Source organism: Syngnathoides biaculeatus, chromosome 1 (genome assembly GCF_019802595.1).
Source record: "Syngnathoides biaculeatus isolate LvHL_M chromosome 1, ASM1980259v1, whole genome shotgun sequence".
NCBI classification, from domain to species: Eukaryota; Metazoa; Chordata; class Actinopteri; order Syngnathiformes; family Syngnathidae; genus Syngnathoides; species Syngnathoides biaculeatus.
This window is the reverse complement of record NC_084640.1, coordinates 1,475,296-1,501,539: the sequence shown is the minus strand read 5'-3', so window position 1 is coordinate 1,501,539 and position 26,244 is coordinate 1,475,296. Positions and strand designations below refer to the sequence as shown.

At 41.7% G+C, this 26,244-nt stretch overlaps 2 protein-coding genes and 1 pseudogene across 10 annotated transcripts; 1 reads left to right on the top strand and 2 right to left on the bottom strand.

Annotated features, from left to right (window-relative positions):
* Positions 1–292: 292 nt before the first annotated feature.
* On the bottom strand, positions 293–12,529 carry neu1 (neuraminidase 1). 2 transcript variants are annotated; one of them, XM_061818199.1, is made up of 7 exons: positions 12,297–12,529; positions 10,757–10,946; positions 8,250–8,512; positions 6,837–7,019; positions 5,069–5,288; positions 3,654–3,890; positions 294–1,145 (listed from the first exon to the last, which is right to left on the bottom strand). In XM_061818199.1, exons 1-6 carry the CDS (start codon positions 12,390–12,392, stop codon positions 3,670–3,672), a joined length of 1,173 nt encoding a protein of 390 aa, XP_061674183.1. In that variant the 5' UTR covers positions 12,393–12,529; the 3' UTR covers positions 294–1,145; positions 3,654–3,669. The 2 variants fall into 2 exon arrangements, with proteins under 2 accessions (XP_061674261.1, XP_061674183.1); XM_061818277.1 differs by lacking the exon at positions 6,837–7,019 and having other exon boundaries at positions 293–1,145.
* A 2,102-nt stretch (positions 12,530–14,631) lies between these two features.
* Positions 14,632–24,250, top strand: tmem268 (transmembrane protein 268). 8 transcript variants are annotated; one of them, XM_061818848.1, is made up of 9 exons: positions 14,632–14,678; positions 17,255–17,348; positions 17,451–17,545; positions 17,657–17,764; positions 18,854–19,006; positions 19,091–19,201; positions 21,835–21,924; positions 22,017–22,223; positions 23,795–24,250. In XM_061818848.1, the coding sequence occupies exons 2-9, from the start codon at positions 17,255–17,257 to the stop codon at positions 23,960–23,962; spliced, it is 1,026 nt and encodes a 341-aa protein (XP_061674832.1). In that variant the 5' UTR covers positions 14,632–14,678; the 3' UTR covers positions 23,963–24,250. The 8 variants fall into 8 exon arrangements, 5 of the variants coding, with proteins under 5 accessions (XP_061674832.1, XP_061674905.1, XP_061674661.1 ...); XR_009794889.1 differs by lacking the exons at positions 21,835–21,924; positions 22,017–22,223; positions 23,795–24,250 and adding exons at positions 19,842–20,205; positions 20,470–20,547; positions 21,489–21,580 and having other exon boundaries at positions 14,637–14,794; XM_061818677.1 differs by having other exon boundaries at positions 14,638–14,794; positions 23,795–24,249.
* Positions 23,297–23,415, bottom strand: LOC133504367 (5S ribosomal RNA; annotated as a pseudogene).
* Positions 24,251–26,244: the final 1,994 nt, after the last annotated feature.

The window sequence follows — 26,244 nt, the reverse complement described above, 5'->3', positions numbered from 1 at the left end:
AAAATGTCGGAATGATGCAAAGACAAAATTACTGTCTACACTGAGGCTGTTTCAGGTCATGTTCATAGTACAGTAACGTCATAGCTCCTTCACAAAAAATAGAATCCCACAAACATTGGGTTTTTTTGGGTGGTGGTGATGGGGAATCTTATTGAGTTATTTTAGTATGCTTCCCATAGCACAAGACATAACCCTATGTTTAGCACAAGACATAACTCTATGTTTATTTTACATTTTATACATGTAATCAAAACTTTATACATGTAATCAAAACACAGACACTCCAAACTTTCCACGACATGGAGCAATTGATACTTTAAATAAAAATAACAATCAGGGTAAAATACAAATCATAGTCAGAAAAACAAGAGTTTTGGTAACAACAATTTATTATTGTTAATTATTATAAAGATGAATGTTGGCAAGGAGTCCATATGTGTTGGTGGAAATATGAAAACAGCCAAGATAAGGTAAAAATACACTGACTTGTTCATAAGGAGGAGTGGCTTCCAAGGCCCCTCACATTCACCCACACATAGACACTTTGGAAATTACAGTATAGCCATGGTTTAAAGCAAACCATCGAAACTCAAGAGGAGATTCCAAACTGCAGTACATTCATCTAAAGGTTTCATTATTTTACATTATCTAAAGAAATTCTTTCAAATCAAATTGAATGTATGACATTTGTAGACACTTGTAGGCAAAAGTCAAGACAGGTACAGCATACTTACTGTACATACTGCAAGATAAAAACCAAAGTAGACAAAGTCCGTAAAATCTCAGCAACCTCAGAGCCTCATTTAATTCTACACATAGATGAAAACTCAAACACGGACTGTGATAGTAGATAACTAAAGTGGTTGATTCCAACTTCTGTAAATGTCCTTCTGGTCTTGGTGATCAGCCCAAAGCAACACGTGTAAAATCACCCTATGACTCCACATATATCTATTTTCATTGAAAAAAAAAATCAGTTTCAATAAAGACAGTCCATGTTCAATTAAAGATGGACAAGATAAAAAAATAATAGCCTTTATGGTGCAAAATTTAACATTTCATTTTTTTTTATTCTAAAGTAAAAACAAAGTCATTTTTGTTCCTTCCTGAGAAAGTGTTTCTGTTTTTCCTTCAGAGGTCAAAACCTGAAAAAACAAAACAAAACAAAAAGTAAATAATTCAAGTCAGATTTATGTACTTTTGCCGAGTCTCTTTTTAGTATGGATTCAAACCACATGAATCTTGTTTGTGCCTATACACTTAACCCGAGCGGTGTTCTGTTGTTGGACAATTGAGTGTGTCACGGACTTTCCATAAAGAAAACCATGTTCAGATATAAGGGTGTCCACATATGCACTTTTTTCTCCCCAAGATCTACTTTTCAAGCAGCCAGCCTCTCACGAGCTGCTGCGATTTTTTTTTTTATGTGCGCAATGCAGAATATCTGTGAAGAGACTGCATCAGCGGTGCACAATTGCGCACGCGCGCAGTTTAGAGAAAATATTAGCTGAGGTCTTTTTTTTTTTTTGGAACACCGTCCCACGATCGACCAAGACTGGCTCGCGATTGATCGACGCATTGAGCACCCCTGCCCTAGGCCATAGTTTTATAATCGACTTTGTGGTTACGTCATCGGACTGCAGTCACATGTATTGGACACTTGACTGAAGAGAGCCACAGAGCTGTCAACTGATCACCACCTGGTGGTGAGTTGGCTGGCGTCCAATCTGGCAGGCCAAGAACCACCGGAAACACACGGGGATTGCTCGAGCAGAAGATTCTCGCGATAATTTTCAAAACACCCAGTCAGAGGCATCGATGCATGTAAAGCTCGGCAGATATCGTCTTCCAGTTTTTTCACTAAAGATTGTCGTTTGATGTACCGATTTACAGTGTACGATGTACACATATTAAAATGAGCTTTCGGTTGTACAGATTACGCCAAAGGTGTACCACTAAGCATATGTGAAGACAAGTCAAGTAATTTTAACAAGTAAATGTGACAATTTCAGTCTTAACATATTATGTAAGGTAGTATTGAACATTCCATCTATTTTCTACCGCTTATCCGAAGTCAGATCGCACAGATGCGTTACTTGAGGATGCTCGTGGAAAAGTACAGAGAAGGTCAGAAGGAAGTACATTTTGTCTTTCTAGTACCAAGAGAGAAACTATGGTCCTGCATGCGCAGGTCTGGTGTGGCAGAGAAATATGTTAGAATAGTACCGGACATGTATGAGGGCAGCAGAACTGTGCTGAGGTGTGCCGTTGGTGTGTCAGAAGAATTTAAGGTGGAGGTGGGGCTGCATCAGGGATCTGCACTGAGCCCCTATCTGTTTGTGGTAGTAATGGATAGACTGACAGATGAGGTTTGACTGGAATCCCCTTGGACTATGATGTTCGCAGATGATATTGTGATGTGCAGTCAAAGCAGGGAGAAGGCAGAGGAACAATTAGAAAGATGGAGGCATGCACTGGAGAGGAGAAGAATGAAGATTAGCCGAACTAAAACAGAATATATGTGCATGAATGTGAGGGGCGGAGGAGGAGGAGTGAAGAGATAGCGAGGGTGGATGACTTCAAATACTTGGGGTCAACAATACAGAACAATGGAGAGTGTGGTAAAGAAGTAAAGAAACAGGTCCAAGCGGGGTGGAGCAGTTGGCGGAAGATGTCTGGTGTCCTATGCGACAGAAGAGTCTCCGCTAGGATCAAGGGCAAAGTTTATAAAACAGTGGTGAGGCTGGCCATGACGTACGGATTAGAGACGGTGGCACTGAAGAAACAACAGGAAGCAGAACTTGAGGTAGCAGAAATGAAGGTGCTGATGTTCTCGCTTGGAGTGAACAGGATGGATAGGATTAGAAACGAGCTCATTAGAGGGACAGCCAAAGTTGGATGTTTTGGAGACAGGGTTAGAGAGAGTAGACTTTGATGATTTGGACATGTTCAGAGGCGAGAGAGTGAGTATATTGGTAGAAGGGTGCTGAGGATGGAGCTGCCAGGCAAAAGAGCGAGAGGAAGACCAAAGAAAAGGTTGATGGATGTGGTGAGGGAGGACATGAGGACAGTGGGTGTTAGAGAAGATGCACGAGATAGGCTTGGATGGAAAAAGATGACACGCTGTGGCAACCCCTAAAAGGACAAGCTGAAAGAAAAAGAAGATCCGAAGTCGGATCGCAGGGGCCAGTAGCTTTTAGCAGGGACGACATGATTTACCTCTCCCCAGCCACTTCATCCAATCGCTGCGTGTGCCGAGTACAGACAAAAGCAAGAAAGCAGCAAGAGAAAGCAAGAGACAGACGGGAAATAGGAGACCAGCTTGCTAGAATTTTCTTTTATGTACACATGTGCATTGACACGTTGGAGAAGGCCAGAATTGGTCAAACTAATGGTCAGTCAATCGACCCACGCCATCGACCTATTGGTCACATCTGAATCAAGCAATGAGATGGATTTTTTTTTTCGGGTGGGAGGCCTGCTGTCACACGGTGGACAAAAATTGCCTTGGCGTCGATGCATTGAGCACCCCTGCTCGACACAGTAGGGATGGTGAGAGTTGAACTTTGAACTTCGGAATTGTGAGGTGGACGTGCAAAACCCTTGGCATTGCTACAGTCTGTGAAACCTATTACATGTAATTCTTATCTCACCTCTAATTTATGTGCTTTACCGGCCTCCATACAAGTGGATTTTGGCAAACGAAACAGTCTCGTCGTAGTCTTTTTGGCCCTTCTCATAGATGACAAAGATGTGTCTCCGGTCATCCGCAGAGCCGCTATCCAGTGACGTAATGCAAGAGTACCCACTTGGACCTGGCCAAATCTGGAGAGCCTCTTTCTCCCAGGAGTTACCATCAGTCACTGACCAACGCAAGGTAAGGTTGATCCCTGTGGGGAAAAGTTCGATCAGCTGTGACCACAAATATTCATGAAAATCTGGGAATTTTTTTTTTTTTTTTGAAAAATGGAATGGAAGTATTATTATAATGATCTCCATTAACACAGATGTGCAAAATGACCCTGCTGGTCTCCTATCCATATGCTAACCAGGACGGATCCTGCTGAACGTCTGAGATTGGACGAGACCTTGCAGCATTTGGGAGTTAGGCGGTAGTAGGGGTGCAATATTTGAACATCACAAACAAACAACCTCTCCTTGAGCCGCCCCCTTATCGTGGTTCAGGGATTTTTGTGTCCCAATGATGCTTGGTGCTAAGTTGTCTGGGGCTTCATGCCCCTAGCAGGGTCCCACATGGCAAACAGATCCTAGGTGTGGGACCAGACAAACCACGACTCCATCAACCCCTATGATGATTAAGAACAGTGGATTTAAGTTTTCCCTGCCTGGACGCGGGTCACCCCGCCTCCCTCAGTCGATCTACGTTCCTACCCTCACCTATGGGCATGAGCTGTGGGTCGTGACCAAAATAACAAGATCCTGGATACAAGCAGCCAAAATGAGTTTCCTCTGGAGGGTGTTCGGGCTCTCCCTTAGAGATGGGGTGAGAAGCTTGGTCATCCAGGAGCGGTCAGTGCCGAGCCGCTTCTCCGCATTGAGAGGAGCCAGATGAGGTGGCTGAGGCATTTGATCCTGATGCCTTCCGGAGGCCTCCCTGGTGAGGTCTTCCGGGCACGTCCCACCGGAAAGAGAACCCGGAGACAACCCAAGACACGGTGGAGAGACTACATTTCTCGGCTGGCCCGGGAACACCTTGGGATGCCACCGGAAAAGCTGGATGAATTGGCTGGGGAAAGGGAAATCTGGGCATCCCTGTTAAAGCTACTACCCCCACGACCCAATCCGGAAAAGAGGTAGATGGATGGATGGAAGGAAGGATGGACCAAAAAACAACAGCCACTGTCACTTTGTTACTCATACATGCTCTGTTAACTTTTTTTTCCCCACCTAATTTCAACCTTTTGACAAATAATGGTGGTGTCTTAAAAAAAACCTTCCACTCAGAGACCAAATAGTCTTTTTCCAATTTCATGCTCCAAAATGCCCCATTTGGTGAATCAAACAGCCAAAATTATGCAATTTTTCAGATAAAATATTGGCGGCTTACTCTGTTGAGCGTTGGATGGGTTGGTGAAGAAGAGTATCCCTTCTTTCTGAAAGGCCCCGGCTGCCACTACAGGATCCACAAGCTCGTAGTCGAAGTACAGGTCATCTATGGGAAGGGACATCCCGCCATCCCAGCTTCGCACCACCACGCGACACCTGCAGTGGTAGTTGTTCTGGTTTCGCACATTGATGATAATGCTGCCGTCGGTCATTTCAAAGGGCTGCAGAAAAGCAGAAGATTTAAAAGGTAGTCAAGCTATTTGGGCAACGGTAGTGGATGTTATTCTAGCGTAGTGATGAAAAGAAACCCTCAACTCAAATGTACTATACACTGTAAAGAAAATGGGTAAACCCCCAGATTCAAACTTTGCTGTAGGGTTTTCGTTTTCTACTATTAGTAATCATGGACAGGCCACAACAAACACTACGGTGAACAATACAATAAGATGGTCAGGAAAGTGAACTGAGGGAGTCTATCTGCAGAATTTTTGGTGCGAGGTAGGGGTTAATCTATCGCATGGGAGGTTGGGGACACTGAATCTACGTGGGCCATGTTCAAGGCCTCCATTGTGGAGATGGGATGCTTGGAGTTGAAGCCAGAAGGTCAGTGACTGATGTGGCAGCAACCTGAGAAGTTGCTGGTGAGGCTACTGTGGAAGCAGACTTACCAAACCTTTCAGCTTGGTTCTCAATTTACCAGTCAGTCTACAGTCTACTTTTTCTGTAACGCCCAAAAATTTAAGAAGATGCTTTAAAAGATTTGTCTAAAAGGGAAGTCATAATTTGTGTCGAAGTGTTTTGAACTGATGCATCTTGACTCTTTTACAATCTTTGTAGGTGAGGGAAGAGCTAGGTTTAGCCAGGGTTGTTAGCATAAATTACTGCGTCATGTGTGTATGTTCTTGCTCTGCTGAGTGGAAGTCCAAGATAACAAATCATGGTGGTGTCGTTAATGCTTGACAATTGGTATGTTTTACAGGAAAATCAATTATTTTGAAGGGTAATGTAAGAGGAGTTTGAAAGGATATTTAAGGGATTTTGGATAGATTATGGTATACTTAAAGTTTCGACTACTGATTTAAGTACTTACAAACATTTTAAAAACATTTTTTTCAAGGGGAGATTTACTTTACCAGTTTAATTACAAGTTTCTAACTTGTGAAAATTATTTTAATTGTATTACTAAGAATTTGTTTTTATCTTCCTAAATCTACATGCAGTGTTGAAGCTCGAACTGTCCATAATATTACAGTGACTTAAAATTATCCATCCATCCATTTTCTTAGCCGCTTATCTTCACAAGGGTTGCGAGGAGTGCTGGAGCCTATCCCAGCTGTCAACGGGCAGGAGGGAGAGTACACCCTGAACTAGTTGCCAGCTAATCGTAGGGCACAAAGAGACAAACAGCCGCACTCACAATCACACCCACGGGCAATTTAGAGTGTCTAATAATGTTGCATGTTTTTGGGATGTGGGAGGAAACGGGAGTGCCCAGAGAAAATCCACGCAGGCACGGAGAGAACACACAGGCGGGTCCGGGATTGAATCCGGGACCTAAGAACTGTGAGGCCAACGCTTTACCAGCTGACCACCGTGCCGCCACTTAAAATTATATTAAATAAAATAAAAAAATAAAACCTGGGCTCGGTTTTGATGAATGCAATGCTACAGTATTTCGTTGCTGGTCATTATAGTACTATTTTAGGGCTCAGCATATTTTGAGGTTCTCATTGATTCAGCAGTAATAGTAAAATGGATTATCGTCATACCTGGCACTCATCAGGATTAAAGTCCAGCGGCCTCTTCTTCTGATTGTAAGGGATGCTTTTCAGCGCTGCGCCATTAAACCATGTATGTCCATGGTCATCACTCAGGATGCAGAAAACACCATCCCCTTCTAACGTTCCATGACCGCACACCACCAATCTTCCCTTATTTGGCTCAAAGCGCTTCTGTTGTGGGTGATATAAGCAGGAAAATAAGCAACCGTGAAGACAGACAAAACAAACAACCGCCCCCGCCCAAAAAAAACATGGAAATATATTTGGCAGTGGACCAGGTTCTCGACTTTCCTGACTAGGAATGGGCAATGGTGGTCACCAAGACACACACAGGCTGCACCGACATTCGAACTGTAACCTCAATTAATTTTAAAATGGATCAAAAAGATTTTCTCTACTGGCGGCACGGTGGGTCAGCTGGAAAGCATTGACCACACAGTTCTGAGATCTCGGGTTCAATCCCAGACTCGCCTGTGTCGAGTTTCCATGTTCTCCCCGTGTTAGCGTGGGTTTTCTCTGGGCATTCCGGTTTCCTTCCACATCCCAAAAACATGCAGCATTAATTGAATACTCTAAATTGCCCCTGGGTGTGATTGTGAGTGTGGCTGTTTGTCTCTGTGTCCTACGATTGGCTGTCAACCAGCTCAGGGTGTACCCTGCCTCCTCCCCGTTGACAGCTGGGATAGGCTTCAGCACTCCCCGCGACCCTTGTGAGGATAAGCGGCTAAAAATGGATGGATGGATGTTTTCTCTACTATACCTGAGCAGTTTTAAGTTGTAATAACACCGTTGACCACTAGACGGCAGACAAAGCTTTCTAGCACTTCGACTGGATTTTTGCTATTCGCACTCCCCCAACCCCAATGAGATCAGTGCAAAATAGATCCAAAATGTTTTGTGAGGTAAAATGGGAAGCAGATTGAGTTGGCCGAAAACATGTGCCTATTTTTTCAGCTACTAGTCATGAAAAATGTCAATCCAAATTGCATTCCTACATTCCTATTGTGAAATCACAAAAATATTTTGTCTTTAATTCAATCTAAGTTGAATAATGTGCAGGACACAGTATATAAATAACATTAAAATCTTTTGAGTCAGTTGATTCTTGAGGGATGCATGTATTTGACTCATACCTAACAAATAAAAGCATTGTAATTACGGAAATCTTTTTTCCTCCAAGAGTCCGCATTTGAAGTCCAATTGACTTTCAATAAAATTTTAAATCCATATGAAATTTAAACCCACAACTTTCCTTGTGTGACAAACACAATTGGAATAGGCACAATAATTACATATATGAAGCAATTATGATGTCAACATATGAGGTTCCATTCAGTGGGAGAGTTTAGCTCTTTTTACTCATGACCACAGATCTTTGGGTCTTTATGCCTGCCCTCTTACCTGGATCCCGGACCCTGGTCCAGGAGCAAAATTTTTTACCCCAAGCTGTACTGAGAGGTTTCTGGGTGAACTCCAGCTCAGACCATCATCCTTGCTTTCTACCATCAGGGTACTAGCAGGCTGGCAGTTGTAAAGGTGGAAGCAGGAAGTATAGATCAGAATAACCGAGCCCACTTCCTGGTCTACCACCACCGAGCCCAGATTCAGGCCATCCTGGTCAAGACCATCATCGACAATGAAGCTAGTCGGGGACCATGTGGATCCTAGTAGGATGAAGGAGAAGAGGGCGGGATTATCTTGGAAGCCCGGAAATTCGGGTCAGCAGCCAGAAAAAAGGTTTACTGTTTGTGTATGTGTGTGTTTATTTTTTTTTCTTTGGCAAGTTACTCCAATCAAAGAAGAATGTAACAAGAGAAGATAGAAAATATACACCGGACAGTACTGTATGTAATCGATGGAGACTCCCGATTCAATAGTCCATTCCACAATACTTCAAAATAGTACGATGGGAAACTAAAAAATAAAAGATCACCGGATTGAATGCATCAATGAGAGCCACACACAGACTAACCGAGTTCATCTCCTGATGTCACTCACTAGGCCACACCCCTTAAAGGCACACATCCAACACACGAACACTATAGTACAGTACATACAGTAATTACACTTGATAAATACAACCACGTCTCTTTTATTGCTTATTACAGTTTTTTTCCGTTAAAATCACAATGAAAAAATGGTGGTTGTTTTTGAAGTGCTGAAACAAATTATTGGCATTTCAAATCATTTTAATTGGAAATTTTATTTGAGCTTGATCAAAGATCTAATTGAACTCATACGTGAGGGTGGAAGTGTATGTTTAAGAGAGCAAAGGAGATTATTTTCATTATGCGTTAATTATTGTGGGAAAATTAGTTTTCGCTGCAAGGATTAGCAAACATCTCATTCATGGTCACTTGTCCAAGACAGTGACACAATCTTGTGCTGAGAGATGTCAGGATATTGTTGTAAACTGACAACAGGCGACGATACAAACTTCCTCCTTTGTTTTCAAATTTCCTCTTTCTAGTTTGACATTCCTTCACTCCTCTCTCAAAACCAGCAGTCCTCTATATTCAAGATTTGGACATATTTAATGTTTTGAAAGGATCAATCTTTTCGTTTTTTTAAATACATACATTTGTGTAAAGGTTGCTTGGTATCATTAATGTAGAACTCACTGCACTCCTGGTCACACTGCATGAACTTTTTTTTGGCATCCATCCATCCATTTTCATTCAGGTCCCACTCACGAGTGAGCTGGAGCCTGTCCTAGCTGATTTTGAGCGAGCGATGGGGCACACCTTGGGGTGCTCGCCAGCCAAACAACCAATTCACACTGGTATTCACACCTACGGACAATTGATAGGCTTCAATGAACAGGATGCATGCAGGTTTTTGTAATGTGTCAGAAACGCAGTGTACCAGGTAGAGAGGCATGAAAACTCTGGACGTGGAGGCCTTTGGAGTGAGATTTGAACCCAGGACTGGAATGTTTTGATTTGTTGTTCACTAATCTGATGTGTTCCTCAAGGAATACTATGTTTCAAAATAATCCTTCTGAGTTACTTTGACAAAAAAAAAAAAAACAGGAATGAGTCAACCTCCTTTTTTTGTGCTCAGAATCAGTATAATTTCTTTTGTCTATGTCATGAGTAAGCCTTGGCCACTGCTCTGGGCGGTGACACCTGTCACAGGTCACTGTTTCACATTCAGACTTTAATTAGACAGGCATTTAAGTTGGAGTTTTTGTCACTGGCATTTGCCAATTTGTTGCCTTGCGTTAGTGAGTTGGCACAGTGTTACCGTGTGTGGACACTACTTCTGAAATAAAACCCACTGGAGATTATGCCTCTGTCTCGAAGTCCTGTATTTGGGTCTGCCCCCGCACCGTTGGTTCGTGACAGAACGAACTGGCAAGAACAGGACCCAGCAGGAAAGGCGAGGCATTGCAGGGCACATCATCGGGGACGCCGTCCGCCCAAGGACCAAGCATCTCCTATCGGGTGGGATCCATTACATCGTCCTCTCCAGCTTGGTCACCCGCACTACCCGTGCTCACGACTACGTGCCAACCATGATTCGTTCACCACGGCATATCCTTTTGGACTCAAATTTTTCAGACTGAGGAAGACCTAAATTTATATGACCGGCTGCCAGACTGTGATTTGGACATTGACTGTGAAACAGTTGTGACCGGTGACAGGTGTCACCGCCCAGAGCAGTGTCCTGGCCCCGCCCCTTTTGGCAGTGGCCAAGCCTTGCTCATGACAGTCTACCGGAGCTGAAAAATGCTCTGTCAGGATACTTACAAGTGCCTTCAACATCCAAACAACGTCGAGTTGCAGTTTTTGATTCGCTGATTATGAGGCCACTATTAGTCTTACATTATGAATGTTTATCTATCACCCATCTTAAAATCGATATTATCAAAGGTTGAGGTGGTGAGGTTCTGGGGGTCACCTTACCTTTGTCAGTGGATCGCCGCATTGCAATGAACTTCGCCCCCACATCGCCGGATGAGGACTTCCTGCCCTCGGCAAAAGCCAGTAGACTTCCCGCGGGGGTGAAGGTGACCAGAGGGATCCTGTAGGTGTTCACCTCCCCCTCGACCCCGCTCACCCACAGTAGCTGCTCCTCAAACAACAGGGGTTTGATCTGGACCAAGATAGCACACATTTCTGAGAAATTAAGGAGGGATGGGCTACATGGGAAAAGATGACACAAAGTGAACAGCATATAGTCATGTAGTAAATGTGAGTGCATTTAGCCAATAATCCCAGAATCAGAATCATCTTTATTGGCCAAGTATGTTAAAATCACAAAACAATATTGTCACTGGTTCGTCCATTACACAAATATCAGGGTCGTCCATTACACAAATATCAGGGATTCTCTTAATTGAAATATTGTCTTATTAATACACTAGTTACAGCACCGCTATAATGTGTGGACATTGGCACTTATGCCATAGATCTGGTATTAAAAATGTCTGCGGAAAAAAAACACACACAGTGGTAATTTAAGGCTTGTTTTCTGATGACATGTTTATTTTCAGACAGAGTTTGGCACGCTCACATTAAGGTCGAAACCTGCTGACGTCAGCAACAGAAGATGAGAATATTTCTTTAATCTAGCATGTGTTCTTGGTTGCTTCACATATTGAGAGTACTGGTCTGTCCTCACTTCCTATTACCTTTACACAATATTAACTGATTTAAAGTGGTGCAAATAGCTTCAGAACAAATCTAAAGATCACCGATTCTCAACCAGTGTGCCAGGTCATATTACTGTGACGTGAGTGCTTCTCGTGAGATTTTTTTTTTTTTAAATTACACAATTTAAAAAAAAAATATTTACAAGAAATAATTCATCATCTATTTATGCCAGCGAGGTGTAGTGAAAAACAGAACAAATAAATGCTGATGATGCTATCTTGTTTATGTGAGTGTACAATGATATTTGGATCAACATAAGGTACTTCCCTGAAAAAGTTGTTATTTTGGAGAACCGGGTTTTCTGCCCGATTACTGCCACTTACATTCTTTGGCTACACCTGCTATGGAGCGAATTTGGTCTCAAGTTCGGTGTCTGACGTCATCTGAGGATCGAGGATCGATTTTGGCTTTGTGAAATGGGCGTTCCCTGGCCAATTATTTACCAATTGCTCCAAAACCAAATATATTATTAATGGTTAGTTTCTTAAAAAAAAAAACCAAAAAACATAAGGGGAATTTATTTGCTCGTGATATATGGGCTCTAGATGTCATTCACATGACACTTTTAAGCCATGAATATACATTAAAAAAAAAAAAACAAAAAACCTTAAAAGCGTGCTTTCTTGTGCCCCGATCTTAAATCGCTGCTCTAACTAGCTCCTTGCGCCTTTATGTCGGAGCAATAGCAGAAAAAAATAATAGCACAACTAATATTTGAATTAAATATACGAAAATATTACTTTTAGACTGTATATAGGTCGGCATTTCGGACTAGGCTTATGCGTTTTACCGTGACAGAGCAGACGATGACAGCAGGAAGCAGGAGAGAAAGTACCGTCGCCAGGACACTTCCTGTTTTAAGGTTCGATTCCAATGCAAGAGCCATAGATACAGATTTAGAGGTAAAAAGACATGTATGGGACGAGAAATGCTCAAAGAGCCGTTAAACGAAGGGAAAACAACATTCAGCTCGTCTTCATTGCGACACTGAATCAGCAGGAACGTCTGGGCTCATGTGACCAAGGTGGGTGGTCACATGATCATTGGGGGGGGAGCCCAAACCGGAAATAGAGCGTGGCCTGTGCTTAAAATTTAAAAAATAAAATAAAAGAAAAACCTTGTAAAGACATTGGAACATATCATATCTTTTTATATTTGAAACGTTTCACGTTCATTTAAACTATGTGTGTGTGTCCATGTGTGTATTTATCCATCCATTTTCTTTGCCACTTTTCCTCACAAGGGTCGCGGGAGTGCCGGAGCCTATCCCAGGCAGGAGGCGGGGAACACCCGAAACTGGTTGCCAGCCAATCGCGGGGCACATAGAGACGAACAGCTGCACTCACACCTAGGGGCAATTTAGACCGTCCAATTAATATTTTTGTTTCTCTCTCTCTCCTCTCTCTCTCTCTCTATATATATATATATATATATATGTATATATTTTTTTCCCTAATGTGAAAAATGGTTGGATAAATAAATTTTTGACACACACGTATGCTGAATATTTTTACCACCGGATGGCAGTATTAAACCAAAAACACGCAAGGACCCCAACTCTACTCACAGTAATTACTGTATAATTATTACTGTGCTACTAATTATTATACGCTCTGCTACAGGTATTTGTGGTTGAAATCCACACCACTATTGAGCAAATTTGAAAAAAAATTATATTCCATCAATCATTTTTTTCAAATTGAATGTGACCCAAAAAATAATATGCTGGCAGGCGGACAAGACATAAAGAGAAAACATTATATATAACAAGCGTTATATAACAGCTCTCTTTGCACAACTTTGCACAAATCTGAGTTTTTAAAAAAAGTTCCCTGTCAATTGAGTGTCTGTAGTTTTTCCTACTCAACATGTATGTTGTACTAGGGCAGCTTCAACTACCGGAGACTAGTGCCGTGTGTCGTTTACATACTTGGCTAATAAAGTTGATTCTGATTTCTGGAATACATCATCATAAATAGCTATTACAGGGTAAAATAAGTAATATCAAAAATACAAAGGCCAATTTAAGGCCTATTAGTCTTCTTGAAATACGTTTGAGCCCCTAAAAATGGAAGTACACTCCACAAAAGACTATAAATTATTAGACCATGTTTTAATGTGGAAAAATATATTCTAGCTGAGAACATGGTACATTGTGGGGGTAAAGGACTAATCTTAAGAACGCTGTTATTCCAAATACATATCCAGTCCAAATGCTTCATGATGTCAAAGTATCCCAGGAAAGATTTAACATTAGCGTACAACTGAAGGAAAAAGGGCAGATAGCTAAACAAAAGTTAAACCAAACAGAAGTGCCAACATTTACTCTTTGATAACAATATTCAGGAGAGTACACATTTATAAAATAAGAAAAAAATATTGTAGCCAACAAAAGTGAGCCTGCCCTGTCAAATCAAATTTCCCCTTTGAAATGAACTGAAATGCCATTAATCTGTTCCAGCCCCTTCAAAAATACCATTCTTTTTTGTTGGTAAAAAAGAAAAATAGGATATATGATCTTTTTTTCAATAGTGCCAACATCTTATTGTTTAAATACATATTTTATAGTTTATTTAAAAGAGTCCTCTCCCTTTCAGCGATTTTGGAAATGATGTTATTTTGGATGCCCCTTAGAAACAAAGATCTGTGATATGAATCTGAAACATTTTTAAAATTAACCCCTGACGACAGTCTGGGGCTCCTATTTTTTCATCACAGAGGTCACTCAAAGCAGGCTCGTGTTCTTCACCTTTGAAAACTGTTTGTTGTTTTGGTTATTTTGAGCTCATTCTTAAGTCACCTGGAAACGTTTAAATTGTGAAAAAAAAATGCACACTATGTCTCGTGTTGGGTTGAACAGTGAACAGCATTCCAACAGTCATGAGGCCTTGCTGAGCTGAGTCACAAGCCAAGAAAGAGAGAGAAGAGAGAGAGAGAGAGAGAGAGATAGAGAGAGAGAGAGAGAGAGCAAGAGAGATAAATTGAGAGGGACAAGGGGGGTGAGAGAGAGAGAGAGAGATAAATTGAGAGGGACAAGGGGGGGGCGAGAGAGAGAGAGAGAGAGAGCGAGAGAGAGAGAGAGAGAGAGAGAGAGAGAGAGAGAGAGAGAGAGAGAGAGAGAGAGAGCGAGAGCGAGAGAAAGCTGCATCCAAGTGTTAAAGTCACATATGCGGTACGCCTCATCCTGACTGACATGTTTGTTTTTACCTGGGAACAACAGCAAAAATAGAATTTAAAAAAAAATCATCCCAGTTCGGTTGGCATGAAGGAGTTTGATCAGAAGAACAAGTAGGTAATGTTTTATTATGATGGATTTCTCCCAACGTGATCTCTCGAAGCAGCTTGTGAGCTCCATTTCCAGGATGCATTTACCGACGTGAAATTGTCGACAGCATGTCGTTTTCATTGCCGATGCGACATTTGCAAGGACAAATGCAGTCACAGTGATGTTGTTTTGAGTGTGCTTGTTCCTCTTTGTGTTGAAACACTGAAGGTGCACTAGTGGACACCATGACATTGTTTAGTTTTGTGCGCTAGTGTCTGTGTGGCACGTGAAGGCAAATAATCTGAAAATGAAATCTTTAGAGCAAAGAGTAGGAGTGGGAACTTCCAGTGTTAAAATGGGACACAGACAAGCAAGACATGAGATTTTTTGTTCTGTTTTTATGCATTGTGTCTCTTTTTTTTAAAAAAAATTTGTTGTTCCTTTTACGACTCCATTTTCCTCCCAGATCCTAAAAACCTGCATTACGTGGAAACTCAAAATTGTAGGTATAGGTGTGATTGTGAGTCCAAATGTTCTTTTGTTTCTATGTGACCTGCAATTGTCTGGCGACCAGTTCAGGGTGTGCACCGCTTCCTGTCTGAAGTTAGCTAGGATAGGCTCCAGCACTCCCGAGACCCTTGTGAGGATAAGCGGTTTGGAAAATGGATGGATGGATTGCTGTTCTTTTTCCAGACTTAAAGCTGTTATGTGACAATAAGACAAGTAGTATGTTAACGAGCTGTCCCTTATCTTACTATATTTCAATTTCAAATTCATTCAAAAGTAATATTGTATTGTATTGTCTGTTGTTTATTATTAATATGAAGTCTCATTTTTTAAAAAAACCTAGCATGGTCTTAGTCGTTCTAATTTGCTCGCAGTCTGTGCGATAACCACTTTGTTTCCAGTTCATTTCCTACTGCGTCATTTTTTCTGCACCCCCCTTTATTATTGCTAAATACGTATTGCCTTATGTTTCAACTTCCTCTCGCTCATTTAGCCTCATGCTAACGAATAAAATGCCATTTCAGTCTCATGCTTTGGTGCTTTCAGCGGTCACATGCTGATCGGAAGTCTCGCAATTCAACTGGCTGCAGCGAGATTGTGAAACGACCTGTGGCTGAAGTCACAGTCAGCCAATAGATCTTTCTTTTTTTTTTTTTTATGTTTACATGGCTGCAAGCTGTTCAGACTGAAAACATTCAACACAAATATAAAGGTAACATTTTATTATCATTGCTGTGCAGATGACATAGTTGACTATCATCGCTATCCAAATGACAAGCAGTTATATTGAGCAGCATCTCCAGATGACCACAGTTGAGTTGAGGTTTTCTGTCACTGTCTGAAACAGATAAATAACTGGATGAGTCAACATTTTCTTCAAGTAAACAACCACAAAACTGCAAGAACTGTTTTTTTTGTTTGTTTGTTTGTTTTTTTGCAATAAAGAAAAGAGGATTGCTGTCAGTAAATATCTGGACTCCATCCATCCATTTTCTTCACCGCTTATCCTCACGAGGAGTGCTGGAGCCTATCCCAGCTGTCAACGGGCAGGTGTCGGGGTGCACCCTGAACTGGTTGCCAGCCAATCGCAGGGCACATGGAGACAAACAGCTGCACTCACAATCACACCTAGGGGCAATTCAGAGTGTCCAATTAATGTTGCATGTTTTTGGAATGTGGGAGAAAACCGGAGTCCCCGGAGGAAACCCACGCAGGCACGGGGAGAACATGCAAACTCCACCCAGGAGGGTCCAGGATTGAACCCGGGACCTCAGAACTGTGAGGACAACGCTTTACCAGCTGAGCCACCGTGCCGCCATACCTCGACTCACTATCTTTAAAAAAGAAAGATCAAGTCTGAAGCCCTGGTGGTCTGAAAGATTCCAACATGACAGTCATCCATCATATCATGCTATGTCATTTATCCAAGCCGCTTATCCTCACAAGGGTTGTGAGAAAGCTGGAGCCTATCCCAGCTAGCTTCGGGCAAAAGGCAGACAACACCCTGAACTGGTCGCCGGTTAGTCACAGGGTAGATATCGACACCATCATTGAGCGGGAATCAATCCCACACTGCCCGCACCAAAGGCAGGCGTGTGTACATCAGTGAATCTCCATCCAAGCCTCTTATCTTCACAAAGGTCATGGGAGAGCTGGGGCCTATCCCAGTTTCAGAGGAAAGGCAGACTACACCCTGAACTGGTCACCAGTCAGTCACAGGGAAGATATCGACATCATCACTTTTGTTGTTGTTGTTGTTTTTACAATAAATAAACTTGCTCTTCCAAAATCAAGCTCTGATTGGCCTGCATCTCTGTCCTGAAAGCATGGACCCATTGACAGTATTCATGACCCCGGGTTTCGCCGCAATCACCACAAGTTTATTAATGTGGATTTCTTTTTATAAAGTTTGTATAGGTCGTGAATCCCTGGACCATGTTTCGAATTTTCCCATGTGTATTTTCTCCTTTGAGCAGATGGCGGACAAGAATTATGATGATCACGTGATGGAGGAGAGTGATGTGGATGAAGTACAATCACAGACCAACAACAAACCCAAATTGGCAAATGGTAACATTTAAATCTTATAATTTCACCTGATGTGCTGGTTTTGTTGATCCCTTTGGCTTAGAGTAAATTAACACCCACATCCTCTCTCTCTCCTGTTCTCAGGTCAGTGCGTTGTGGCAATTCCAAGCTATTCACTAATAAACCCAAGCTTTGATCTCTCACTGTGCATCACCGAATTGGAGAGGAGCGGCTTCCAGGTCCCACGTGTGCACATGATCACTCTTCACTATTATATTTTATGCTGTTATTATTATCATCAAGTGGAGTATATACATATTGTCTCCCCTCCCTCTTTCTAATCATGTTAGATTCCAATGACAGACATTGAAGCTCCACTGAAAACAGCCCTGGAAGTTCCTTCAGTCAGAAGATACATGATTTTCAACTCATCCCTTTTCCATTTCATAATGGCGCCGGTAAGGACGGTCCACTTTACTTGTACTTAAAAGGAGCTGGATCTCAAGTATTTGTTCTCCTCAAGTACAGAGTCTTAATACCTTTGTCACCTCTGAAATTGTGATAGTTTAATTATTGTGAATACTATCCAGTCATGGAACACTTGGAACGTCTCCAAAGCCTCATAATTTGTTACCCCCTACCCTTCATCACTTATGTGTCAACTATTGGGCTTCATAAGCCACATAATTTTACTCAGCAACAAATTTTAGTAGCCTTATGAGGGCAAGAACCCCCCCCCCTTTTTTTTCTTTTTTTTAGTTAAACATGAGTCAAAATGGGCGGCACGGTGGTTCAGCTGGTCAAGTGTTCTGAGCACCCGGGTTCAATCCTGGCCCCGCCTGGGTGGAGCTTGCATCTTCTCCCCATACCTGCGTGGGTTTCTCCGGGCATTCCGGTTTCCTCCAACATCCCAAAAAGATGCAACATTAATTGGACACTCTAAATTGCCCCTAGTTGTGATTATGAATGCGAATGTTGTCTATCACCACGAGCCCTCCGATTGGCTCGCAACCAGTTTAGGGTGTACCCTGCCCCTACTCGTTGACACCTGGGATAGGCTCCAGCACTCCCCACAACCCTAGCAAGGATAAGCGGCAAAGGAAATGGAAGGATGGATAAGTCAAAATGCACACCACAGAGGAATCATGATGCGAAAGTTTCAATTCAAATGTACTTTGCTGTACTTGAAAATGAAATATAAATTAACTGCACTTCCAAAAATATACCCAACTTAAAAAGTTAAGAATGCACTAGTCATGGAAAGCAAAAAAGAAAAAGGACTCAGAGCTACAAGTTTCAATTTAGAGTATTATTGTATTTGGTGTTTTAAATGTTAAAAAAAAAACAACCAAAAAAAAAAAAAGGTGATTCTTTTGCGTACCACTAGAGAGAGGCTACATTTTGAGAATCACAGATGTAGATGATAGATTGCTGGCAGGAACAAAAAAAAAAAAAACGTTATTTAAACTTGTTTTATGGAATTTGTACTTTATTTAAAGATATGCCTTTAGAATTTTATTTTCTGCGCTTTGCGCTACTTCCTGCAGTTTCTGTACATCGTGTTGTGGTGCGTCGTTTTCTCCACCCTGCGCCTCTATATGACCGTCAGTGACTTCTGGATCCTGTGCCTGTGTGTCAGTCTGATTGCCATCTTCCTTACCACCGCCATCATCTTTGTTCTCAACCAGAACAAGAAAGAGGTCAAATAAATCTTTCAGTGTTCTGTGGATGCCGTGCTTGTGAAATCAATCTAACACATACACTGTGCATGACGTCTGCGTCAGATAAACATGAACTTGGATGTGCGGCTGATCCGGGTGAACGAGACGATGGTCGAACACAAGCTGCTGGTGGCCGTGGCTGACTGGGTGCACAACTGCAAAGGAAGCATGCAGGTTGGTCCTTAAATCAACCAATCAGCTCCAGCTCACCCGTGACCCGAGTGAGGATGGGTTAATCTTTTTTTTTTTTTTTTTTTTTGGGACCAGCACTTCTCCCAATTTTGTGACGTGATATAAAAACAAAACAAAAGTTAAATGATGACACAGTTTAATATCCTGTACAGCAGAACTATGAGCTGAATGAAATGCAGGGCCGTTCTGACTGTGAAACCCTGAAAAAAATGTTGTATTGCTTCATCATGGTATTACATCAGTCATAGTTTTACATATACAAAACCAATTGATTGATATAGTGCCTTGTGAAAGTATTCGGCTCTCTTGAACTTTTCAACCTTTTGCCACATTTCAGGCTTCAAACATAAAGATAAAAAATGAAAAGTGGCTTTTGTCAAGAATCAACAACAGGTGGGACACAATCATGAAGTGAAATGAAATTTATTGGCTGTTTTAAACTTTTTTTTAACAAATAAAAACCTGAAAAGTGTGGCATGTAATATTATTCGGCCCCCTCGCATTAATACTTTGTAGCGCCACCTTTTGCAGCAATTACAGGTGCAAGTCGCTTGGGGTATGTCTCTATCAGTTTTGCTCATCGAAAGACTGAAATTCTTGCCCATTCTTCCTTGCAAAACAGCTCGAGCTCAGTGAGGTTGGATGGAGACCGTTTGTGAACAGCAGTCTTCAGCTCTGCCAACAGATTCTTGATTGGATTCAGGTCTGGACTTTGACTTTGCCCTTTTCCAACACCTGGATACGTTTATTTGTGAACCATTCCATTGTGGATTTGGTTTTATGTTTTGGATCATTGTCCTGTTGGAAGATAAATCTCCATCCCAGTCTCAGCTGTTTTGCAGACTCCAACAAGTTTTCTTCCAGAATGGTCCTGTATTTGGCTCCATTCATCTTCACCATCAATTTTAACCATCTTCCCTGTTCCTACTGAAGAAAAGCAGGCCCAAACCATGAGGCTGCCACCACCAGATTTGACAGTGGGGATGGTGTGTACTGGGTGATGAGATGTGTTGCTTTTACACCAAACTTGTCGTTTTGCAATGTGGCCAAAAAGTTCGATTTTGGTTTCATCTGACCAGAGCACCTTCTTCCACATGTTTGGTGTGTCTCCCAGGTGGCTTATGGCAAACTTTAAACAAAATTTATGTGAGATTTTATATGAAATGGCTTTCTTCTTGCCACTCTTCCATAAAGGCCAGATTTGTGCAATGTACGACTGATTGTTGTCCTATGGACAAACTCTCCCTCAGCTGTAGATCTCTGCAGTTCATCCAGAGTGATCATGGGCCTCTTGGCTGCATCGCTGATCAGTCTTCTGCTTGTTCGAGGTGAAAGTTTAGAGGGACGGCTGGGTCTGGGTAGATTTGCAGTTGTCTGATACTCCTTCCATTTCAATACGATTCGTTGCACAGCGCTCGTTGAGATGTTTAAAGCTTGGGAAATCTTTTTGTATCCAAACTTTAAACTTCTCCACAACAGTATCTCGGACCTGCCTGGGGTGTTCCTTGGTCTTCAAGCAGGTGCATTTATACGGAGACTTGTTTAGACACAGGTGGATTCTATTTATCATCATCAGTCAACATTGGCTCATTCAAAGATTCTCACTGAACTTCTAAAGTGAGTTTGCTGCACTGAAAGTAAAGGGGCCGAATAATATTGCACGCCCCACTTTTCAGTTTTTTATTTGTTAAAAAAAGTATAAAATATCCAATAAATTTCATTCCACTTCACGATTGTGTCCCACTTGTTGTTGATTCTTGACAAAAAATGAAAATCTTATATGTTTATGTTTGAACCCTGAAATGTCCAGAAAGATTGAAAAGTTCAAGGGGGCCGAATACTTTCACAAGGCACTGTAAGTTGTTTAAAAAGCAGAAATCAAGGGTAATAGTTTGTTCAACTATTATTCAATTTACAGTAGAAGGGAGTTGGGTAAACTTCAAAAAATTTTGCACTTTGAAAATTGAGCAAGAATTATGGAAGGTAAGGCAAAAGATTTGCTTTTGTGGGGCACATAAAAGGATTTGGAGGGTCAGATGTGGTCCCCAGGCCTTGTGTTTCACATCCCAGCTATAGATGAAAATAGTACCTAAAATAAAAATAAAAAATAAAAAAGTACATACTATTTTTAAGATGTTGCCTTTCTGAGGCTAGTTATTTTTTGCATTTTAGGAAACATTGCCAACTCGGTTTGTGCAGTTCTCTAAACAGGTTATTTTGCTCAAAATGCAGTAGTCTTAACTTCAGTTCTTGTTTTACATCTTCAAAGAACCCAAGAAACATGTCGTTGGAATATGGAATGGGCAGAACGTGCCACGCAGGAAGACCTGACCAGATATTCAAACTCAGAACCTTTTGAATGTGAGGCAGCCGCTTCCTCATCGTGCCGCCCAAATAATACACTTGTTTAATAAAAATAAATGGTACTAAAAGTCCAAGTACAAGAAGCAGAACTAAAGACAAAATTTGAAAATCTTAGTACACATATGAAATGAAGAACTAATTGTCATGAGCAAGGCCTAGCCACGCCCCTCTTGGCAGTGGCCAAGCCTTGCTCATGACACTAATTAGCTATGCATATAATGCGGATGTTTGTTCCTTTTTTTCCCACATAGCTATACTTTGTGTATTGGGACATGGCTCATTGTTTGCGAACACTGACTGAAACTCTAGAGGAGCACAGTTTCGGGGGCATTGGCACCTGGGTGAGTTATCTGTCCGCTCTGGCCTTCAAACTGGGTCGACATACTTTAAAAGTGTTGTGAAAACACTTTACCCAGTGTCACCCTTTCACCAGAGCAATCTTAAGAAGAAGATGTCCCATCTGGTTCTGGTGACCGAGGTCCCGAGCGGGGACTCCATAGAACCTCACACGGATGTGGAGCAAGTCTCAGAGGAGCAGAGGCCTCTACTGAGAAATGAAGACAAGGGCTGCACTTCTTCTTCTTCTTCTAAAGTCACCACCACCTACAGTCTCATTCCTGATGCATCCTTATCTGCCCACGTAAGACACATGGTCACACTCCAAAGTCTCCAAAGTGAAACTCTGCTAATATACCTGTCAAAATGGAATTCCTCAATTCACTTCAACATAGTTATTTGACAGCTGGATGCCACGATATATTACAAACACACTCAGGAGAGAGGGACTGAGTCCTGCAGTGAATAGTAAAAATCTGCAAGTAATAGCTACTCCTCAAAAACGTTTGTTCTACAATTGCATTTAGATGCGACAATATGGTGGAAAAGCAGTACGTGAGCTCCTCAAGTCACTTCAAAATAGTTCTTTAGCACCAAGGTGGCAAAAAATCACCACATGAAGCTCCTCAATTCACTTTAAGATACTGGAGGTCCGTGGCACTAAGAGGCCACGAGATATTGAAGCTTCCCAACTGACTGCAACATACATTTAATTTCTCGTGTACAATGAGCAGTTCCCATCCCCCAATATTATCAGTCAATAGTCCACATTATACATAGGTACAGGGGAAAATGAAACAAACTTCCTCTTTTGATAAAGTATGCTGGCATCTCGAGATAATGAACAAGATGTACACTTTCGTTCCAATATGACAGGGCTACGTATGACTGCATATACTTTATGTACAGTTATTCTCTTAAGTTCACATTCCCTGGCAGAATTTGTGAAATATAGTTGTTGTTGTGTAGTTAATACGACTGATGACATTTTTTTATCGTTATGTATTGTTTATTGTATCTCAGCAGCTTCATTTGAATCACCTTAAAATAAAATAAAATTTTTCACTTGGACTTTCATGTTTTCTTTAAAGAATTGTACCCATCTTACAAATTCTGGCTCGGTAATCAAGCATGTTAGCACAACTGTGTGTTTTCTCATTGGCGAAATAAAATAGGGTCCTGAATTTCAAAACAACAGCAAGTAAATAAAAACAAGGTATTAGGTGTTTAAATAAAAAGCTTGGCTTCAGAATCTTCTTCTTCTTTTCCTTTCATCTTCTCCCATTACGGGCGTATCACCTTAGACGAACGCACATTTGTTTGGCACAGCTGGATGCCCTTCCAGACACAACCTCTGTGCATTTAGCCAGGGAGAGAAGCGTACAGCACCTGGTATTCCCAGGCGGTCTACCATCCAAGTACTAACCAGGGCCAAACCCGCTTAGCTTCCAAGATCTAATGAGATCGGGCGTTCTCGGGGTAGCATGGCCATAAGCCCTTAGCTTCAGAATAATTCTTTGAAAAAAAACTAACAAAATACAGATAATACTTCGCGTGTTCATCATATGGGTAGAAGAAGCAAAATAATGCATTGTAAATATGCAATATACATAGGGAGAAGGGCTTTACCAAATTTTGAGGTCAACTTTGGGGGTGCGCATTATACATGGCTGCGCATTATCCATGAGAAATTACCATAGCTCCTTGACATCAAGATTCTATAACATGCTGTAATACTAATATTTTTATTGCTTTGGCCAGAGCAAATAATGCAGAGGTTCATTCACCCCCCCCCAAAAAAAATCACTATTTGGGGTTAAATGTATAGGTAAATAAGTAATTTTGACAATATTAATCATTGCTCTTTTGCCATAGACTCGAGCCTACCAGCTGCTGATGTCCTACAGTGCCACCTATGTGAAGTTGCTGGTGTCTGATAGGCTGTCCGTACCTTCACGCTTTCACATACAATCTTCGAGGAACCATTGCCCCACTGCGCCGTTCTGCCTTTGCCAGTTCATCAAACTCAAGTTACTCGAATAGTACAACAGACTGGATCGGCGGAAACAAGAGGAAATGAATGGACAAATACATAAAATGCATATATTTTGTTGATTTTGAGAGAACCATTGCAAATACTAACTAGTTTATTAAGAAATTTCATTCTGACTTCAGTCAATTTGTCTGTGTTGTCTGATTTTATGATGTATTTCTGGTCCAGTGCAAAATCTTTAGTGATAGGCTCGATTGGTTATTTCTTTATTACACATGGTGGAAAAAATGTTTTTGGATAAAATCAATTTTAATGGTCAATTATCTTATACTGTGTCCCCTGTAATGTACATTCTGATGGCCTTGAAGTCAAGGCTTTCAGGTTCATCCATACTGAAATGCCTTGTTTGCACACAGGGTTACAATCCAGAATGAAGGCAGTGTAAGTCCTGATCCTTTTTAAAATTATTTTTCTAAAGGATAGTCCTGGTCTGCAGCACAAGAATGCACCAATTCACACTCATTGCGTGACCCCCACCTAAAGAAAGTAGGCCCTCTTTGAAAAAGATTAGAGAAGGACGTGCCGCATGAGGCCAAGTCAAACAGTTTCAAGAGACGCTGGTTCTCCTTGGGAGGCTAAACGGCCATCTGTGATCCTGGGCACATAACGCTGGCTTGGCTTCCATCTTTGGTTCTGAGTTCCCATGCCATATCGTTCCCTGGAAATTTCAGGACCTCACTCAGCAGGTTGTATTCCACCATGGGATGACTTTTGTTTCTTCATTGACCAACGCTTCAGTTGACATTCACGTAGTCACTGGTTGCCTTAGTATAAATCGTTATATGCAGTACATGCTGAAAATTACCCTTTGGGAGTAGTACCATAAATCCCGGCCGACAGAGCGCACCTGGTTATAAGCCTCACGCAGTACATTTGTAAAGGAAATACCATTTGGTTTATACATACGCCGCAGCTGTGTAAAAGCTGCAAGTGCCCACATTGAAACATGAGATATTTACAAAGAAAGATGGCACACAGAGAGTTTAACGCTAGCGCTGCTGCGCTAATGCTAGCACCGCAATAACGCTACCACTAGCGCCGCGCTAACAGGGCCAGTTAAAAACACATGCCGGTAAAAATCACCGAGACACACAGCGCTAACAGAGCCAGACCGGTAAAAGTCACTTCCTCGGCACATATATTTCACCGGTCTCACTCTTACCTTTTCCGCTTGAGTGGCCCCTTGCGGCCGTTAGAAAATATGCACAAATTAGCCGCTTCTTCGGACAAAGCGCAGGGTTGAAAGCGTGTGAAAAAAGTCGCAGTTTATAGGCCAGAAATTATGGTAGTTCACATTTAGTTCATGTTTAAAGGAGCATATGCAGCCTGGCAAGAAATGTTCTCCATGTTTTATTGTTGTGTGGTTTTGAAAGGTTCAACGGGTAAGAAATGGGGCTGTACTCATCTTCTTCAAACAATAGAAATTCATAAAGCACCAGGCCCAGACCTGGTGTCCCCAGCGCAGACCAACTTGCTCCAGTCTTCTCAAAGAATCAAAACTGCTGAACGGATTGTCGACCACCGCCCTACCCTTGAGGACTTGCACGCCACCCGAACTAGGACAAGAGCAGGCAGGATCCTGTTGGACCCTACACATCCTGCCCACCTGTACTCCCATTGCCTTAACATAAAGATAGAAATGTGTTTCTTTAATCCCAAGAATTACGTGAGTATGGACAAGATAAGGAGACACATTGTCAGGATGTATGGGAGCAAGAGGGAAAAAGACACTGGCGCCGGAAAACGGGTCAGCTATAAATAGCTCTTTAGTGAGAGGTCGGAGAGAGATGCACACAAAGTGGAAAAAACACACATTTACCAACACGCAAAGAAAAAGATACCATCTCTTCCAAGTTTTCAATTGCAGACCGTAATTCATACGTTTTATTCATGACACACAACAGCTCAACTCCTCTGCAAAGCATCCATGAATAAATAATTACAAAAACTGGGTACACTTTGTATTTACTTGTCAGCCACCAACGTCGGAAAAAATAATTACTGCTATGACACGGTCAGAGGAAATCAAATATGTACTAAGCACGCAATAAACTGAAAAAAATAATATTTTCATAAGGAAGCAAAGCACTCAAGAAGCTGCATCTTAGATTATCTAAACTACAGTAGATGTGCTAGAAGCAGAAATACACTTGTAGTTGTGCAAATATGCACTTAACAGCAACGCGGCTGTGCAATCCATGCTTTAAATGAATCATTTTTTTTTTAAATAAGGGCCTACAGTGTACAGTAACTTACCCACAAAGTAATTAAT